Below are 20,734 nucleotides of genomic sequence, written 5' to 3' on the forward strand. Positions count from 1 at the left end.
TGTAAAATTTCAGACAATTTACCATCAAAGCACCACTTTTTAAAAAAAAATTGGAGCATCAACTGAAGAGTATCTGGTTTAAGAACATTTTCAGTATATTCTTGAAAAGAAATGACAAATTCTGAGCAGAAAAATGAATCGTTTTTTATTTGCATCGCACACAGTCTTTTAATTCAATCAAATAAACCAAAAGACTCGTTTCTTAAAAAGAAGTGTTTTATTTAATTTTTCAACAAAGCCAAATACAGATTTGAAGCCAAACTGGGGAACACTGGCAAATCTCAATCCAATCTTTGTGTGAAGGAATCCAACAACGAAAAGAAGTACACAGCCCAGAACTGGGGTTAAAACAAAAAAGAAAAAAGGTGAATGCTGTCTTGAGAATTTTGAAAACAAGGAACAATAAACAAAGTTTGTGCCAGCAGCTGTTGGGGAGGTAAATAAAATTAAAATTCTAGCTAAATTTGTCAAATTTGAAGAAAAATCCAATCGAACCCAGATGAATGAGCTCTTCATGTGCATATAATTATTACATTTTGGATTTGGTCGAGTACATCAGAAACATGTTATACTTTTGACAGCAGCTGTGTGTACCATAGTTTAAGCAGTTCTGACCTTCAGAAATATAAACGCATAAAATCAAAACTGAGTTTTTGTCTGCAGTTGCTCGTAGTTGTGTAAAAGTTGTATGAAGGTAATTACCAGTCTCCTCTGACATGTCTGAAAAGGGAAACAATTATCTTTTCTTAACGCTTACAAAGATTTAACACCAAGTTTGTATTGAACTTCCGCTTATGTTGACCATGGGGATTTCAAAATATGTCCAACATGGCAGACATTTGTCTATTTAAATGAGCCAATATGACATTTTCCCCACCTGAAACTAAAATATAATTTTAGTCCACTGGGCTTTCTATGTGTACCATTCAAATGAGATTAGTTAAAGCTAACCTAAAGATGTGGAAGGAACATGTAGTCTATTACAGACTCCACTGGCGCGTGTCATCCTTCGAAATATGAAATTTCTTTCTGAAGTGAGCCGATCCAACCCTTGTAAACACAGTGAGTTTTCTGATACAGAAAAATACTAAGTGGAAAATGTATATTGATCTTATATTTTCACATGGGAACATACATACTTTGTAACAAAATAAATCTATACTGCTGTTTTTGGTGGTGATATGGGTCGTACAATCCCATCGGCCCATTCTGAGTACTGGAACAAAGAACTGCGTGTTGGCTCGGCTCAGTCGGGTAAGGTTCTGATGACTGAAGCAGTTCAAATACTCGAAAGGCTCTGCCTGAGGAACACATTAGTTTGAAGCAAAAAAAAAAGAAAAAGACTAATAAAATACTCTTTTCCATCTTTATACCAGCTGTTAAAGTAATTTATAATAAAGTGTTTGTTTCTATTATCTTTAAAAATCATAAGCATTATTTTCTATCTTGTATCTTGGCATTTTGACACAAAATATCCTCTTGGATATTTACACAGGAAAAGATACTTTTCAAGCAGTAAAACAAGCTTATATTGTGGGTTGCAACAGAGTAAAACAATTTAAAAGTAAAAATGGAGAAAGAATTGCATAGCAGATCAGATAACTAAACAAGAACTGATCCTTTTTGGTACGGTGCACTTTGATTCATGACTGAACAATTTCACATATGTACATGAAAGAGTAAGTCCATTCATAGTTTCACCTTCCCACAGTTAAGATCGAGCTTACTTCTGCACTGTGACGCTCAACAGCGAGAAGGCAAGATGCAGACAGACGCCACGTCGTCCCTGCTCATCTCGTCGAAGTCCATAGGAGTTTTTTTTTCAAAAAGAAAAATTAAAAATGTGTTTTAAAAAGTGCCATTTTGCTACATTTTTCAGCTAATCCATGGTCTGCAAATAAACAAGTAACACAAGCAAATGTGTTACACGGTCCTCCAACGTCACATAGTTTCCTGATTTATGAGTTTTGGTCGCATGGACAGTCACGCTCACGGACACATACAAAGAAACGCACACCGATGACGTGAAAGGAAAAAAAATGAAAAGTGTAAAAACAAACTAAACAGAAAAAAAAAGTTGTGGCCAGCAAGTCCATTTAAAGAGTCCGTCTGCTGCTATTTAACATTCGGCTGGTAAAGCTTCGAAAAAAGAACAAGCACCATAAGGAAAAGGCCTCAAATGTCCTCCAGCTGGGGAGTTCAGCAGTTTCCGCTTGATTCTGTGCTCCCACAAAGCAAAAAGAAAGAAAGATACATTCAGACTTGCCTCAGGCTTGTGGTCAGGCAAAGTCACTGAAATGTTTCAGGCTTTATCTCGTCTTTTCAAGTCCCCAGTAGGCATCGGAGCGTTGCTTTTTATATCGTCTTTAAATCATAGAGTCCACAACGTGTCTCCAGCTCAAGCATGTCCTTAAATCTTTGCGTCCGGGCGGATACATCCAGGTCCTTCACCGTCTCTGCTGAGCATAGAGGGGGTATGCTAGCGTCACATTCAGAGAGTCATTGTGCTGGACCAAAGACGTGTGCTGGTAGTGAAGTACGAGTTCTTTTAATGAGCTGTACAGGTTGTATGGCTCCGCGAAGCCGTAGCCTGAGGGGGTCTTGTTGATGACGCAGTGCTTCACCTCACCTTCCACCCTGCAAGTACAAGACAGTGGTCACAACCGGCTCTGTGATGACAGGAAATAAAAACACTCTGGAAGATTTCTTCTTAAACTATTTTTAACCACTGCTCACAAGTCTGCATTAAAATAATTATAAAACTAAATTCTCTGTTGTTCAAGGACAAAATGTTTGAAGTGGGAGCTTTTTGCTCTGTTTTCTAGAGGAAGACGAGCAAGAAACCCTGAGTTTTGCATTGGGGAATGTCTGCTGGCTTTGCTAAAAGCTGTTTATCTTTAAAGAACAGAAAGCAGCGGTGATACATACACAACACTGCAGGCGTAGCATCCTGCTTTGCTGCTGTCCCGAACCAGGAATGTTCCGTCTCTCTTGTTCTGCAGGAGCGCCTCGGCCTGCTGTCGTTCGATTTTCCCCAGATTCCAGGTCCGCTCATCGTGATGAGGAAGGTCTTCGTCATCATCCACCATAGAGTATTGACTAAAGAAAGAAAAGATGGCGAACATAAATGTTAGTTTGGGTTGGTCATCATTTCCACTCGGCATCAGCTTGTTCCTGGCGGCAGACTTACTCCTCTGTGTTCTCGTTCTTGATTCCCAGCCACTCGTTGAGTTTTTTCTGTCTGACTCCCTTCTGGGTCAGCCATCTATGAGACACAAAGCACGTGGTTGTTAGAAACCGGGGCAGATCTGTTCCCGAGGTAACAGGACATCACTCGTGTGCTAACTTACACGAGGTACTGGTCTCTGGTCTTGCGGAGCTGGATGAGGTCGGGCTTGATACTGTTCATCCTCTTGTCGATCTCTCTGTAATCTGCTGCCTGTTTCTTCAGATCTTCCTCCAGTCTGCGCTTGCTGTCTACAATTTCACTAATCCTTGATTTCAACTTCTCGTAGTTAACCATGATTCTGCAGACGATGACAGAACAGTTAGCTTGGGACATAACTCATTGTGATTGTGAGCTGAAGCTGCTTTTTGCAAGTTTCTTACCTCTGGATCTCCTTTTCGTTGCCTTCTCTCCTGAATTTCTCTATATACTCTTTGCTGTACCGTTCTTGCGTTTGACATTGCTCCTCAAATATCTTTATGGTTTCATTAAAAGCTTCTATCGCTGTGCGTTTCATTTGGATTTCCTGCAAGCGGAGGCACATTTTTATTAGTGTCTGGTGCCGTAAAACTTTAATCTTGTTTCATCTGTGTAGCCAGTCCTCACCTGTGACGTTCTGGTGTACTCTTCATAGAGACGGTCGTACTCTCTGTTCTTCTCTTGGTACTGCTGGTGGTATTCACAAAGCTTCCTCCCCACTGCTTCAATGTTGTCTTCTTTCACCACCTGATCCTGAGAAACGATTCAGAAATAAGCAGAGTTGCATTTAAATGAGCTAAAAACCATATTAAATGTGAATGATTCTGCTTCTAACTGAGCAGCATCCTACCTGCTGGTGTTTGGAGATGGGATACAGCAGCTTGACGTCTAGCTTAGGGTTGTACTGAGCCAGTGACTCATTGCGATAGTGGTTGATGAGCTCAACAACAGAGCTGAAGGTCAGCGGGTCTGAGAAGCCGTAGTTCCCATCCCGATGAAATATCTTAATAAGTTTGTTGTTTCCTCCTTTCCTGTTAATAATAATTTTTAAAAAAGTGTTGAAAAAACTGCACAACGTAAAAGAAAAAGCTTGACTTCAAACTAAAAACGGGAAACAGCTCACCTCAAAGTCAGAGTGTAGTCGCCGTGCATTTTCGTAGAGGCGTCTCGCACCAAAAACGTACCATCTGCAGTGTCCCTCAGTTTCTCATTGACCTCCTCCCGAGAGATGTCTCCCCAGTACCATTCAGCGTCCTGCAGAGCCATGTTGTTGTTCATACCGTTGTTAATCACAGACGTGGGTTTGGGTGGCTTTGGAGGTAGAGCTGTGGGGAGAAGAGCAGCAAGAGCAGAATGTAAATATGCAGCTCCAGCTTACATTAAGCAGGAAGTGAGATTAAGTCGAGCATTTCATTTTCTGCTGTGATTAAAGAAAAACCCCGGAGATCTACCGACATTTTGGTAAAGAAGAAGAAAAAAGCAGAAAATACCAAAACTTACATTTCAGAGAAATCACACTGTAGCTCCTACTCAACCTTTTCTCATTGATCAAACAGAGCTGATGAAATACTGCCCCTCTAACAGAGGCGGCAACAGAGGGGAGGTGGGAGGAGAGATGAAGCATGAGTCGGGGGGGACTTGAACCCTGACTTTGAACCCTGAAGCAGCTGATCAAAGAATCCCCACCTTAAATGTGCCAGAATCCGTTCTATTGATTTACAATCAATAGATCAATAAAAGTTGAGCCAACAGTTTCACAGCAAAGATAGCGGTAGCAGAGCTAAGGTAGTTGGCTATTTTTAACCCATAAATCTGCACTGCCACTGCATTAACACCCCTTTCCGCAGCGATGGAGCCTGCAGAACTTTGCTCAGTGAAAACCAGCCACACAGTCCCAACAGCAGCTTTAAACCAGTTTAATCGCAGCCTGGACCAGCACATGGACTGGACTTTCTGCCAACCTGATCACAGACATTTCTCATTTTTAACTGGGCTGCTGACGCCTCCACACACACACACACACACACACACACACACAATGCCACTGTCTCCGCTCTGAGGACGCACAATCAACATTTTATTAAGCCGGCACCTAAACTGTAATTTGGAAAGCCATTAAGGGCAGCCTGCTCAGTAACGTGTTACATCACTTACCACAAGCCAATCACAAAGGGGGTCTGTCACCAACCACTCCTGCATCTTTCATTTCCTGAGAGCGATGAGGTCATTCTTAAAGCACATTTCCTTCTACCGCTCTGCTTCAATTCTTTAAAAGGCAGCAGCTATGTGAAAAAAATATCGCTCATAAATTTCCTCAGCCGTTAGTATCCACCTTCAACAGCTTCTCTTCGCCAGCAGAAGGACAAGAAATAGGAGCCTGAAGCTTGCTTCATGCCTCCCCTCAGTGATCCTCCGTCTCCTTCTGTTGAGCCTGTCCACTTGCTCTCCTGCAGGTTGCTCGGCCCCTCCTCCCCGCATGTGTCGTGCGGACGCTTAGCCCGTCCCACTGCTGGCACGCAGACAAAGCCAGCTCTGCTGCAGCAGCACGTACGCAGCTGAATTATAATGCCTGGCCCGGTCAGCAGCACCCTGAGCTCCAAAATACGCCTGTAATCCCACAGCATGACACTCGGCGTGACAGAGATAGCCTACTTGATTTCCTGAGTGAAACTAAAATAGGACCAGTTCTTGGTACAGAATTAAGGATTCCAGTAAAACGCACTGATCATCCTCCAAGGCTTAACCAAATAATACAAAGAAGTCATGAAAGAGATTGAATCAACTATAAATCTGTGAATTAGATTAAACATTGTGTATACACTTTTTTTTGTCATTTGCTATCCAGATAACTGGATTTGTTCAACGTTTTCCTCAGAATGAATCCTTCAAACATACCAGCATGTTGAGAGTTCTTGATTCATTTCTAATCACTTGCTTCGGCATGTCTATAAATAATCTGAATGTTTTCGGGCCTTTGTGAACGAGTCTAAACCAAAGAGTGTCGCTGAACTCGCAACAAAGTGGAGGAACAGCTCGTATCTATGCAGCATGAGCAGTGGCCTCGGGCAAGTTAGCTCTCAGCAATGTCTGGCGGCTTAAAGAGAGAAAACTAAATCATCTCGTTCTCTTTTTTTCCTTCTTCTTAAGACTTGTGCCTCCTTTATCCATAAGGCCCGTCTTCTTGACAGCCTGAAGGTAAAAAGCAGCACAATGAAACTGTTTCAGTCCTACACAAGAACACCAGACTTACGTTGCAAGTTGTGCATGTTTCGGTGAACCAACACTCTTCTTCTCTTCTTTAAAGCCTCTTTCTTAGTTCCAAAGGTTAAATGTAATCCCACAGAGCTGAATTCAATTCCTCCAGTCAAGCTCCATTTCATAGTTTAGACTGCTGAGTACGAGGATGTGGTTTGTTTTAATGCTTAAAAGATTGCAGCTTTATGTGCTTCTTAATGAAATCCAGGTAATCCCCTCAGTGTGAGGCAGGTGCAGCGTGCGACCGGCTGACTGAGACTGATTCTCTCGCTCAGTCCACCGAGCGTTCAGTTCCTGCTGCGAGCGCTAAAGGGCTGAGTCTCCCTCTCCCCGTCTTTCCCTTTCTGAGCTCTGTGAGGCTGAGGCCAGCTCACGTGGAGGCGGATAGTTAATGATTAGCAGAGGCTGCTCGGTGTCGAGGCAGCCTGTTCTGAATCCCAGCTGCGTTCATGTGCACGCCTCTGCCAGGCTTTTTGGTCACTCCCTCTTTCTGTGTTTGTAAAGGAGGGGGGGGGGGCGCTCGGGGGAAGTTCAGTCTTATGATTAACTTGCAAAGTTTCAAATATTTGCTGACTGAGCACTTTGAGGGGCAGGACATGTGGATATCCATGCAAAGGGAGGACCGAAGGGGGAGAAGAGTGGCTCTACAGACTGGAAGTAGTCCTCAGTTAACAAGAGCAGCTCTGTGCCGCAGGTCGACTTTCCAGCCAACCAAATCTAAGTGGGCCTTTTGTCGCTTACTTAAAATAGGCTCACAGTAACTGGGAGGAGGCACGAAGACACCCGCGCACACACATATACATACACAGACACACAGGTCATTCATAGAAACGCACACAATCTGAACATGTGTGTTTACAAAGTAGGCTCTCTCATCTTTGGTTCCAATTATCTGAATGAGACCGATGACTGAAACCAGTCTGGCATAAACTCTGTAACGTGTTACAGGTCATACACTGGCATATGCATCTCTGTGTATGTGAGAGACGAACTAAAAACACACCAGGATTTGTGTTTAGCCTGCCAGACCATCCATCTATCCATCAATCTTACTGCCAAAGTGCTCCCGCAGGTGCAAATTACTGACAGCTGAGAGCAGTCCATGCACAGGCACATTATAAATAGCCCTAACAGGTAATAAAATGTTTAAACAGCTACAGTCAGTCTTGGGCCTCTGGGCCAGCCAGCGACGGGGCTTTTTACCAGCACTGTAAAAACAAAATGGTGCCACGAAAGTCCCCGCTGTCTCACACCACCACACTGCCTTTGTCTGAAAAGACCACCTACAGAAACTGTGGAACCAAGTTATTTTTTCATGCTCGAAGATCCGCTATGAGGAAAGACGATTGCACCAACTGCTAAAAAACTACATGAAATTTCAGCAAAAATAATGTTGCAAAGAGTCTTTATGCAAACTTCAAAGCCAAATCCAGACAGAAATCAGCACTATGATTTCATGAAACTAGCAGCAAAACCTTGAAAAATCAATTAAATGTGTTTAAAAACGTGAACATGGTCATTTAGTTGTTCTAAAAATTTGTTAAGAAGTTGTTTTAAAAAGTCAAACTGATAGAATATAACATAAAAGTGTACTAACACGTTGTAGTTTTGGAGTGTCGATAGTTTACCTCCTCAGACTACCGTGTGGTCTTCCACAAGTGCAGCAGTTGCAAGTCTCAACACCTCTCTACATGCTATTAATAGCTCATGCATCAGTTTGTGTTGTGCAGCAATTCAGTCCCTGCAGAACTTCATATTCATGCTCTGCATCCAGTAATACATAATGCACATGTTGGGTTTCCCCTCAGTAGCAACAATGCAATGCAGGACAGGCTTGATTCTGAGGAGAAAAGCACAAAGTTTAACTACCTGGAGCAGCTTGGCTTTCACTCCACTCGCTGGTCACCAGAACCTCAATGATCTTGATGAAAGCATCCAGACTTGGTTCACAACTGCAGGATTTGAGAAAAGTCAGCAAGTTAAATTAAAAAGTTTTACAACCCAGGTGACAGTTTCTGTTGCTTTGGCTTTTCTGCTTTGGTAACAATCTGAAGGTAATTAAGGCTTAGCAACTTTAATTGCACAGCACAGCTGGGAAGAAGAAAAGCTCCAACCTATATTTGTGTACAGCTAAAAGCCATGAGTGCCTGACAGGCTGCACGCTGACTGCTGCTCTGAATGTGCATGACTGAGGGCCTGTGTGTGTGCGTGTGTGTGTGTGTGTGTGAGCACTGCATGACTGAGCCTGCACACTTGTCTGTCTACCGCCTGAGTGTCTATCCTTGTCAAACCAGAATGTGCAACGTGAGGCTTGAGGCCACAGCTCCAACACTCACCTGGTAGGTTGCTGCCTGAAAAATACCGGGCTGAAGATCTCACCCAGCGATCTGGCACTAAGCAGGTTCTTGGAGCCGTTCTGGCACACTCTAGCAAAATGCCTGAGCAGGCAGTGGAGAGTTAGCCAGTACTGTGGAGGGAGGCTTGGGGTGCTGGCGATGCGACGCAGCAACTGGGCACATTCCTCAGGGTTCACCACCTCTGTTTAAAAAGATGAGAGCGGCCAAGGGTCAGAAAGGCTGATGTGAAAAACTGATAATGCATTGCAGGATTTTCTTCATCTGAAGAGGAGCAGAAAAATGAAAGCTGCTTCTTTAAACAACAGAGAGATGGAAAAAGGCGTCTTGTTCACTTAGTCTTGTCAACCACAGAGAGATTGTGTGGTTGACAGAGAGTGTAAGGTACACTGGCATGTGATTGGCTGCTCAGAGATGCTACAGATAAACTTTCAGGCTTGTTTTAGTTCCTATTAACCACAGATATCCTGTTTCTGGCCATGTGACATCAAGAAAATGCAGCACCACAGAGCAGACGGGCTGAGAATTTTTCCTCTGCTTGCAGAAAGCATTAAGAAGAAGCAACAAAGAGAGACACAAAATGCAAAAAAAAAAAAAAAAACACTGTGCACACTTTTAAAAATATATTATACTTTAAAATGCTTAAAAATGATCAAGTAAAAAAACAAAAAAAAACAACAAAAAAAAAACAACAATGAGGTATAAAAAGGTTTTGAGGTGTTCTTGTGGTTTTCTGTTCAAAGTACTGAATGTACAGCAGGACGGGGGGGCATTACGTCAGCACTTGTGCTCTCAGCCAGCTGTACAGTAAATAAATTATCACAGAATGTGCTGGCGCTCCCACCTTTAGCAGTGAGGACCATCTGAGCTTGTATCGCAGTTGGTATAATTGGCTGGGGAAGATCCTGCAGGTACCTACGTAGACCATCACAAAGGACTGGAAGTTCCAGCTGATCCAGGTCTGTCGAAGGAGGATCTGAAGTGTAACACAAGACAAGCTGCATGTTAATACAGAAACTTATATGTGAATAAACCACATCTTTTCTGCTGCTTCTAAAATCATGTGAAAACTCAGAAGTCATTTTTAGTCTCCTCACACTTTGCGCCATCTTTTTTTTTTACCTTCTAGCTGAGACTTCCTTTTTCATATGCAGGTCTCGCTCACTGAAAGGTTGCAGGTTTTAAACAAAGACAAAAGGAAAAAAACATTTCTAAAAGGCTACTTACCACTTTCAAAATACTGTCTGACTTCAAGTCCAGCACCAGCAGTAAATGTTCGATATAAAGTGGGGTTATCCAGACCTACAGATAAAACACAGGTCACCTTACGTGGTTCTTTGAAACAGGTTACATAAGCAGTTAAATGTGGAAATGCACATAAAGACTGAAAATTCTCGGCTGAGCTCACCTTTCTTCTCGATAGCTTCCAACAGTCTGGTCAGCATGGGTGGAGCGGTCTCATGAAGGGAAAACTGCTCCGTCAAGTCCGGCAGAGAGAAGCCTGGAAAAAATGACAACAGGCAACAAAAGGTAATTACTAAAAGAGCGACTAGCTTCCTATCAACTGTCCACTGAGCCGCCGATTCATTTAGCAAACCTTCACTAATTGGCTGCCAGCCATTGCTGTAGCAGAGAGCCCAGAGCTGCCAGCATTTTGGAGCTTTTTGCCTCATCTTTCGGGACCCGCGGGATGTTGAGTTCTGCGACTGCAGATAAGGAGGGTCGATTTGGCCTGGTATACACTCGGAGTGTATTCACAACGTCTTTGGTGCACCCCCGGCCAAATCGGCTTTCCATATACAGAAGCTACAAAAAGGCATCTTTGGCAGCCAATGAGTTCATCTAGACAAGATACTTTTAAACAGACATCAATAACCATTTTTCTGATAATCTCCTTACTAAATCAGACTTATTCCTTCTATAACAGGATACTGTTTATGTAAAAATTGTGATAATTACAGGACACTCTAAGGGTTCTGCATTGGTCCAAATGTTTTTGTCAATAACCCAAAAGCAAAATTCATGACATTGTCTTGGTGATCACAATTTAACCCTACTGGGATGAATGGACTGGAACCAGCAACCAGTTTGTTTGACTAACAAACTGCTCAGATCTTCAAGGGAAGGAGGTACACAACCAAAGATCAAATGTAAAATGTGTGTATTTTTAAAAGACTTATTCAAGAACAGGAGGTTTTGAGCACTGAAGTTATTAGGGGTGGGAGAAAAAAAGAACGTTTCACATAAAAATCAGGATTTTTTTATTTTATAATTTTTAAAATCAATTTCTTTGGTCAAAAATCTTTTTTTTCTTCTCAATTTTAAATGTTTATATGTTTAGATACCAAATGGAGAAGAAGGGCGAAATGTTTATCTTCAACTGTCTAGTAACATGACGTTATATCTGTTTTGGAAAACACTTAACTTAGAAGACGGAGAACAGTGGACAACCCGTAAAAATGTGCAGAGATAAATCCTCCATCATCACATTTTAAGTAAATGTGGACACGTTTTGGATTTTTTTGCTTTGAAGGGAAAAGCCGTGTCGAAAGCTGTTTGTAAACTCTGTAATTCACATGTCGCGTACTGCAGTAACATGACTAATGTTACTGCCCACCTAGGAAGACGTCATCCTGGGGTAAATGCAGAGCTAACAGCCAAACGTAGCGCAGCTGCAAGTCAACAGACACTCAAACCAGCACTTTCATATGCAGTTCAAGCTTTTGAAATGAGTATAAGTTCAAACAGCTGGCTCAGATATATTGATGCTGAATAAATCTTAAAAACTGTGATATGTCACAGATTGTGCTCGTGATATAGGCTGTAAACTTGGTCATCATGCAATCTTTTCACGTGGTCTGGTGTTTAAAAAGCAAAGTAAAAGTCTGTAAAACTTAGGAATCGCAATTTAAATCTAATCGGCACCCAAAAACTTGTTAAAAATCAAATAGTGAGAAAAGCATATCATCCCAGCCCTGGCAGAAATCCTGCGGCATGAAGGAAGCCAGGTCTTACTTTTTTTTTGTTTGGTACTGATTTTGCCTTTTGAACTTTGCGCCCAGGTGTGGACATGAAAGGATGAAGGAGCTGGCAGGGATTATATTTGGACTTGCAAAAGGGTATTTTGAAAAGGTGTTTTTCTGAAAGGCTCAACTGTTAAACAAGTCTGCAGATTGAAAATGCTGAGAAACCATGAATGAAACCCTTCTTGGAAACATATTTTCTTCTTTGCAACCTTAAGAAATGATTACTGCTTTTTAAGTCAAACATCAAACCTGCAACTAAGGCTCCAACTGATCCATGCAGATTATCATCACAGTACTGCCCTCTTCTGCCAAAACTGATTCAATAACCCAATTCATCCAAATCTACATCCTATGGCCACAACAGCATTTAGGCTAGCATGTTGCGTGTGAAGAAACTGCATTTCCAAAGTCTTTCTAACCACAGAACACACAAATATCCATGTAGGACAACTGGTCATCTGGAAGACATTATTGGAACTGCAAACCAGGAGGGGAGGTTTCTTAGAAGCAGCGAATTTGAGATGGAACAAAGTTTCCCAAAATAGAGATCGAGACACGCAGTGCTGCCATCACACACCTTGGAAGTGTAGGCTTTCTCCAAGACCAGATATTTAACACGACTCTCCTACAAGGGCCAACCTCTCTTCTGAGAAACTCAATTCACAATCAAGTTAAATGAAAGCCGACCCAGACATTCCCCCACTGATCACATTTATGAAAATTACACAACAGCCTGAAAAAATAACATTAACAAATCCTCACCAGTAGACTAACTATTAGATGCTATACAGTTAAATCCTGTACCAAGTCAACAGTTTGACTGAAAAAACACAAAATACCTGTTTATTTTTAATAAACAGGTTTGAAATCATCTGCTTGCATTTCTCTGTCAGACAAGTGATAACTCGTAAAAAAAATCAGGTCTTCAAGGGAGATGCAGAAACTTCTGTTTATTTACTCTACCCCTGGTTGGCCTCTGAGTGACACAAGGCAAGGTGGAGATTGAGTTGCTTCTTGGTACTGTCAACGACGTGACAGTTTTGGCACCAATGGAAATGTATCAGGTATCAAACAAAATATGGCAGAAATGTTTCGGGCTATCGGTGATGATTTCTGGGATGCCTTTGTGTGAGATCAAATGATCCATATGCCCCTGCTGGAATCAACTTGTAACAACAAAAACACATATAAATCCATTTTTATTTAAGTGACATTCCTAAAATTATATTAAAATGTGTTTTACCATTTAGAAGGGCTGAGTCCTGCACACCACCACACCAACTTTTCAATGCAAGGTGGTTTCTGTGGTAACTTCAGATAGAGTGAGGCAAAAGGGGCCCCTTTGGACGTGCCTCTACAAGCCTGCATGTTTGGCAGACCTCACGATATCCCAAAAGGCCTCAACCAGTCAGTAGTCAGTTAGACGACCGCAGGTTGAGGAAGTCGATGCAGCTGCCACTGGGGCTGCTGCGGCATGGGGGACAATCTCACCGGCTCAAATGGTATGTCTGAACCGAATGAAGCGCAGACTGTGGGCAGGACAGGGCCGGGGCACCATGGACACACTAAAGATAGCCCACACTTTGGATAAATTTAGAGAGCCTGCTCAAGTAACCAACATTTACAGGTTACACCATTTCTTCTTGTCTGAGGAAAGTCTAGCTGAGACACACAAGGAAATCTTAAACACCACCACAACAAAATGAAAACAAAAGGAAAGCTTTTCATTAGGAAAGTACCGCTAAATCTGATTAGATTCACTTCTTAAAAAGAGCTGTATGTGCTGACAATGTAGTTCTGCACTTTAATAGTGTGGGGTTTAAAAGATTTTTCTCTATGAACATGCGTGCACAGACAGCATCAGACATGCTTTTACCAACGCTGATCTGCAAGTCAATGAATGATGCAGCTCTGAAGCGAGAAAACATGCAGGCAATGTCCCCTCCTACTGGCCAGAAGATGCAGTGTAGCAGTTAAGCAACAGCCAATGACGAGACTGTTGCTACAGCCCGACAATTAACCCTACATGAGGGAGACTATCAGTGTATCGCAAGTACACCCAAATCACCACTATTTCTCTAAAGGCACAATTAACTGTACAGAGCACAACTTTTACACATGATGAAGCAGATTAAACTCAAGTGGGAAAAAAGAACAGAAAGAAAAGATGAATTGTGGTATCTGTTGTAATATTTAAGTTATAAAAAGTTAAAAAATAAAAAAAAATAAAAAAGAAGAAAAAAAGGTTTATATGTAAGCACTTGATTTCTGGTGCATTTCACAGGAAATACCGTCTCCATTTCTCACTTCTGACGTGAAGTGCCGAAGCAGGGCATTTCATGTTTAACCACAGTTTTAAGATATGCAACTGCAGCAAAGCTGACCAAAAGCAGTGCTGTAACATCTCTGAGCAGGTCATCCATACTTAAAGGTACAAGATGACATTTACTGAAAACCTCCTGCTAGCAGACATGCCCTGACTCCAGTAAAGAAGATTTGCCAATTCAGACTTCAATCTCTGCACACAATCAAGTAATGAAACAGTTATGCACGGTCTCATGCACACCACTCCATGCAACCTGACTGGATTTAACACTAATGCAGTTGAGAGGAAATATATCTAATTATGATGTTGGTTATACTGAGCTGTAAAACTACATTACTGTCAACTTTTCTTGAAGTCACCGAATCAATGAACAGCAGGCATAATTTAAGGGTCTATTTTCAAAGCAGACATTGGTGACAGGTAAAACAAATTGAACATTTACATAGGAAACTTGTGTTATTTCCACAATCTATTTAAAGTTATAGCTAATTAAAACATTTTAGCATATTTTAAGCATGGCTTTCTTATTCTACACATTTAAATATAAACTTAATCTGTGGCGTGACTAAATAAAATTGAAATTTGCGTCATCATATTGATGCCAGGGAGACAGCAGCTATTTGTGTTTAGTTAAAGACGATTCCCGGAAGTAAATATGGGGATAATGAAAAGGTGACACACACATTTAATAAACACCCCTCTGTGACACAGTCAGACTTTGGAAATGAGATGAGCCCAAAATACATTTAAATCTGATCTGGTCTGATGTTCGCAGTCAGCGGATTTACCGCTGTCCACTCTCACCACCCCCGACCAAAGCTAATATTTAGCAACTCACACAGGTGAGACGAAAATAATTTTCCAAGAATAAAACCTGAGAACTGAGCAATAACAATCTACAAACTTAAAAAAAAATGTATAGAAAACATCCAGTGAGGCTAATCTAGTTACATTTGCTTCATATGAGCAACATGAACACATAACAATGACTGTGTTCAACAGCAATCACAGCGGCAGCTATTCAGCATGCGGCCATTTATTGTCCAGTTACATTGTGTGCCATGTTACTGCAATCAGCACTTAGCACAATACTGATTCATCACAAAGCTACAAATCAGTCTACCGTGCAGTCTGAGCGCACCGCTTCACCAAAGAAGCGTCAACGCATTGCTGCGTTCAGCTGCCTTTAGTCCCACAGAGGAACACTACATCAGAGCCCACTTCCACACCGTAAACTTCTACTGCAGGTTTGGATGGATGCAGTTATCTCTTATCTTTTCTAGAAAAATGTTAAAGGCATCCCAAAAGTGACATGCATAATTTAGTAGAAAAATGTAGTCTTGGCAGATAAAAAAGAAAAGAAAAAAAAAAAAAGAGTGCTGACAGAAGAAGTGTTCAAAAGAGCAGATGTCAGCCTGAGTGCTAAAGAGGCCCAGAGAAGGAGAGCTGCATTATCTCAATCTCCAGCTATGCAGAGTACTCTCACTGCAACTGTCCCCTTCTCTGCAACTTCCTCCTTCCCTCCAGCGGCCCTTTTTAGTATCTATTATCCATATTTCATACACAGAATAAAAAAACAAACACTTTAGATGCACCGTATCTACACCCTTTAAAACTTTAAGCTTCATTTTTCTTTTAGGGATACCAAAAAGTGTTTACACTCAGAGCGTTATATTTGAAAGACACCTATAAAATATGTAAGGACTGGATTTTTCCCTTTTTTTATTGATGCTCCACTGAAATATCTTGCTTTTGTGTGCAGCGCACTGTAATGTTACATGAATGCAGAAAACAGGAGTAAGGCTGAGAGAGCAGATCATCAAATATTTCTTTAAAACATGACTGAGCCTGCAGGTTGAAACTTGTCTAAACACGCAGAGCAGTAGGCAGTTATTTACATTTACCATTCAGACTGACTGCCTGAAGATGAAGAGCAATTATACATGCAGACATAAAAAAAACACAACACTGAACATTGGAACCAAAAAAAAGAAAAGTTACGTAACCAAACACTGCCTGTGCAACGCTATCACAAAGCTTCAGTAACGTTAGCCGTCATACTGCAAAAAGTTGAGTTTCCTAAATAAAACCCAAAAACAAACAGCTTAAAAAGACGCAGACAAGTTGCTAATTTAAAAGTAATTTCTGTATATTTATGAGATAGAATTAGCAAATGTTTCTTCATTTTCCCTCCGGATGGCGAGCCTGAACACATGCATGTTCTCCCAACTGCGAGGCCCCGCAAAGGAGGAACACTTGCATGTTTAAAAAAAGGGGGAAAAAAAAAAAAGGCTGAGAGCTGGAATGAGGCGGAATAGCTTCCCAGCCCTGCCCTCTTCTTTTTCTTGCTTTTCTTCTCCACATCTGCTGCACTCATGTAACACCCCCCCCCCTTCCTTCAGAGAGGAGAGGTCCCTTTCCAAGCCACATTTCTCCACCTCCTTTGCCCTCCCTGAGCTGACTGTAGGAACTATCAAAACATTTAAAAGAAAAAAAACGAGGAGGAGGAAGAAAAAAAAGCTGCAGTGTAGGAGGAAGGGAGTTGGATCCCTTGGTGGTGGGAAATAAATCACAAACACTCTGGAAGCAACAAGACCCTCTTCAAAGCCCCCTTGAGCATGCAGATCCCCAGTTCCTCCCAAAGCCCCCCATATGCCCTGTACCCTGCTTCAGCCCTTCTGCCAAGCCCCCAGCCTTGCTCCTGATCCCTTTGCACACCATCCCTTACACAAACCCTCATGCTAGCAAAAGGGCTCTCGCTCCCTTACCCACATCCTCAGGGCCTCCCTCCCTCCTCCCCTCCCCACCCGTCTCCCACAGCCCAGGACACAGAGACTTTTTCTTCTCCCTGTGCTACATTTGCTCTTGCTCCAGGCTCAACGCTGCTGCCAGTCAACCTCGACATAGCCATTCAACACATGCCCCCTTCACATAGCTCCTTGCTCACCCTGCAAACCACAGCAAAGCATTTCACAACCGTACCACAAAGAGCAAAAAACTAGAAACCTAGCTTTCACAGCTGCTCTTTAGGTGAGCAGAGAGCTTTATGAGCTAATCAAGGAAGCTGCCACATCATTAAAAATATGCCTGCTTTAATTGCTCTTTATAGCTGTGGTCTGAGCTGTAACTGATTTAAAAAGGATTTTTTTAAATTTAGATATACAAGAACAATAATAAAGCTTATTTCACATAATGACATAGTATCCGCGACACATCAGTAAGTCACATTAAAATGAAATTGTTTTCAATTCAGTGCAAAAACTGATCATGTGTTTGGCCTGGCTCTGCTAAAGAAAAGAGGAACAAAGTTTGCCTGCTTTTATCAAAACAGTAGTTTCTATAGTTTGAAGGAAGTTTATATGTTAAGATGTTTTTTAAAAACCACCTGCAAGATAAAAATAGACTTTTCAGCATGATAACCACCTCAGGAAATACCACAGGTTCCCAGTAGTACACAGTTATTATCAGATAAAACAAGAAAGTTTGGTCATTGGTTAAATAAATGCTTTCTCGTGATCAACATGCAGATTCAGAGGATTTTTTTTTTGTTTTCTTTGTATGTTTTTTCTTATATGCTCTATATGTCATGGTAATCACTACTTTACATTTAAAGTCACACTATGAAACCAACTTAAACACTTGTGGAAATTATTTCTGAAGCAAAACCAAAGTTTGAGGACTATCTGAATGACAAACAAACAACTTCAAATAAATAAAAAAACAGAGATAGGAGGAAATTACTATAACTTTATTTTGTTGTTTGTTTTTTTTAATGCTCTCTGCAGCCCGCTGTAAAGCTCTTTGAATAATCCTGTGCATAAAATGTGCAATACAAATAAACTTGCCTCGCCAAACCCATTTCACAAAACTAGCTTAACTGCCGGGCTATGCGTCTTAGGACATGTAAATATGGATCTAAGCATCTTTCTCAACACTGAGAGGGGAATTATTTTGATTGAGATGCACTTTGAGAAGAAAAACAGATGATATCTGGAACCATATGGCCTGCACCAGACACAGTGTTGTACTGCACCCTGGGTAAACACCAGGGCCATTGTCCATTGGGACTGAGCTTGGTTCCCATTCAGTGCAGCTGGACAGCACTGGGCAAGGCAATATGTCAACAAAAACTGCTTTAAAATGTAAGCATCTTTGCCAAACTTCAGTATCTGGATTTGGATGATTTACTTGTGGTAAGAAATGTTTCAACTGAGCAAGCTCCATTTGCTAATAAAAGCCAGAACGTATGACTAAAAGTACCGAACACAACACGTGAAACGGCTGTGGGATGTCAGCCAGGTAGCCAGATGGTAGTTAACACAATTATTCATTTATGGTTGTCATCACATCTTCAAATCCCAGGAAATAAAAAAAAAAAAGGATTCTGACATGCAACAATATGACATACTAATAAATAGTTCTTAAATGTCACAAGAATAAATAAGTGTTATTCAATACGGATTCATGAATTCACACTGTTAAGTGATTTAAAAAACAAAAATATTTCTTTTCCAATAGTTTATTACTTGATCTGACACCACGATTTCCAGCTAAACTCACCTTGTTCTGAGTCAGAGTCTGTCTCTGCCTTGAAGGGGCCCGGGGCTGCTGGTAAGGGTCTGAGGGGCCTTGGCTTCGGTGTTGGAGGCGAGATCCATTTCTTCCCTATGTACTCGACATATGTCCCAGGGAAGTCCCCTTTTTCCTGAGTGGTTTCATTCAAGCCTGGTAGCCAGCCAATTTCATCTGGCCGCTGCTCCAGACCATCACTGTACCCAAGAGCCACCAGAGCTCCTTTGCTTACCAACAGTATATCCCCCACATGCAGATCAATGTCCTCCTCTCTCTCCTTTTTGTAGTCGTAAAGCGCTCTGTACTGATATCCTTCGGCACTCATATTGATCACTTTGGGTCAAGGTGTTTTTCTCAAAGATGAGCTTCAAATCGATTATATAACTTTTCAGGTTTCTCTGGTTATGTGTTTAGTCCAAGCACTCATTTGTTGGTTTTGACAAAAAAAAAAACAAAAAAAAAAAAAACGACAGCTAATGGTTTTATGAAAACAAAAATATCTTAACTTGTCTTCATTCTTTCACAGTTTGAGTCTCGTCTCAATAAACTGCAGGTCTTTTGGTGTGTCGCCCCGCAGTATGTACCCATCAGTAAATGGCCTGCAGCTGTGATCTCGACTGCTTATTCAGACCTGTAAGATGAGAAGAGAGGCCATGTATTACTCCCTGCTCAAGACAATTGCTCCCTATAAGATATGCAATAAGTAAAAAGTCTACAAAAATAATCCAATCAATCATTAAGATGGCATTTTACTTCAAGAAAAGAAATTGGGGACATAAGTTATATTTACAGAAATAATAAAAAGCTAAACATTCGGAATAATTAAAGTTCTTAATGTTTTTGTAATATAATGTTAAACTACACAATTATTTGTCTTATGTATATTATGATTCAGCAGACAAAGATTAATAAAATAAACACATGAAAGTTATAATCTTTTGTTTTGTTTGTAATGGAGTCTGACTATCACAATAGCTCAATGTTTAAAGAAACGCAGCCTTTAATACTTTTATTGTATTAAGTTACAAGTTTATCGTATCACTAAACTGCACGTCTCCAATAGTTCCTATCAGCTAGACACTCAATAACTGAGATAAAAGTAAATAATTCACAGCTCGATACGAGCCGGTTTTTATGGTACTTTTTTACCATTTCTGGCACACAACGCTAACATATGGCTGTTAACGTATCCGTTATGACTGCTTCAGTCACCGTTATAAAACATAATTTCAAGCTTCATTGGTATGTTAACGTTTGCAAAAAAAGGATGTTTCTTATTAATCCAGCTTAAGGCAAAAACCGAGCAGTGAGGGGAAAATGTCGACGGAGCGCTTAGCTAAATTAGCCAAACAGACGAAGAAGAAAGGAGCCCGAAAAGGAATGATTAAAAGTTAACACAAAAGGTACAAAGTAGCGAGAGTTTGTTTTGTTTTTATCTGGCAAACTTCAATAATACAAGTATACAACAAGTAGACGTCTTGTTTGTTTTTAAAGACGAAAGGCGTCGGCATTTTGCTAACAAAGTTAGCGAGACGGACAGCAGTAACTTACCGAGTGTAAAACACGGATCATCCCAATGGATCTTTTTTCCTTCCTCACTAAACCGCTTCCACTTTGTTAAACTTTGCTAAATCATATGTAAAATGCAAACCAAAACAGATTCTTCGTCTGGTCAGTTTAAAAAAAATCCTCGTCATGAGTTTAAATCCGATTTAATGGTAAGTACAAAGTGTTACGCCATACGGCCAGCAGAGATAACGGCGCAGCCTCCCGTCCCGAACAAATGCTCCCTTCAACGTCGTCCCTACGGCCAGCAAGGGGCGGGACCAAGCGTAGTTACGGAATGGGTGACGCTCTTGTCAATCAAACACGCCACGTATTTGGACCAATCACGTTTCCCCTTGAGGCGCACACTCCCCCCAATGTACTTTTGCCTGCAACATTCAATACCTATGGAAATTACATAACTTCTACTCGCACCTTAAGGACTCTTGGA

General features: G+C 41.2%; 1 protein-coding gene across 2 annotated transcripts; it reads right to left on the minus strand.

Annotated features, from left to right (window-relative positions):
• Positions 1-198: 198 nt before the first annotated feature.
• Positions 199-20,505, minus strand: pik3r1 (phosphoinositide-3-kinase, regulatory subunit 1 (alpha)). 2 transcript variants are annotated; one of them, XM_079256868.1, is made up of 15 exons: positions 20,290-20,505; positions 18,727-19,369; positions 10,223-10,315; positions 10,042-10,116; positions 9,659-9,790; positions 8,797-8,998; positions 8,330-8,412; positions 4,329-4,530; positions 4,056-4,236; positions 3,833-3,958; positions 3,610-3,752; positions 3,351-3,527; positions 3,191-3,265; positions 2,929-3,099; positions 199-2,637 (listed from the first exon to the last, which is right to left on the minus strand). In XM_079256868.1, the coding sequence occupies exons 2-15, from the start codon at positions 19,061-19,063 to the stop codon at positions 2,448-2,450; spliced, it is 2,187 nt and encodes a 728-aa protein (XP_079112994.1). In that variant the 5' UTR covers positions 19,064-19,369; positions 20,290-20,505; the 3' UTR covers positions 199-2,447. The 2 variants fall into 2 exon arrangements, with proteins under 2 accessions (XP_079112994.1, XP_079112995.1); XM_079256869.1 differs by lacking the exons at positions 8,330-8,412; positions 8,797-8,998; positions 9,659-9,790; ... (2 more) ...; positions 18,727-19,369; positions 20,290-20,505 and adding an exon at positions 6,456-6,871.
• Between the last annotated feature and the right edge of the window lie 229 nt (positions 20,506-20,734).

This window comes from Telmatherina bonti (assembly GCF_933228915.1).
Source record: "Telmatherina bonti genome assembly, chromosome: 17".
In the NCBI taxonomy this organism is placed as follows: Eukaryota; Metazoa; Chordata; class Actinopteri; order Atheriniformes; family Telmatherinidae; genus Telmatherina; species Telmatherina bonti.

Excerpts from the sequence above, each read along its gene's own strand:
- pik3r1 (XM_079256868.1), bottom strand. The coding sequence starts at position 19,063 with ATGAGTGCCGAAGGATATCAGTACAGAGCGCTTTACGACTACAAAAAG. Across the intron at positions 10,316-18,726 it reads AGACTCTGACTCAGAACAAG|GCTTCTCTCTGCCGGACTTG; the intron begins GTGAGTTTAGCT and ends CATTTTTTCCAG. Across the intron at positions 3,753-3,832 it reads AGTACACCAGAACGTCACAG|GAAATCCAAATGAAACGCAC; the intron begins GTGAGGACTGGC and ends CTCCGCTTGCAG.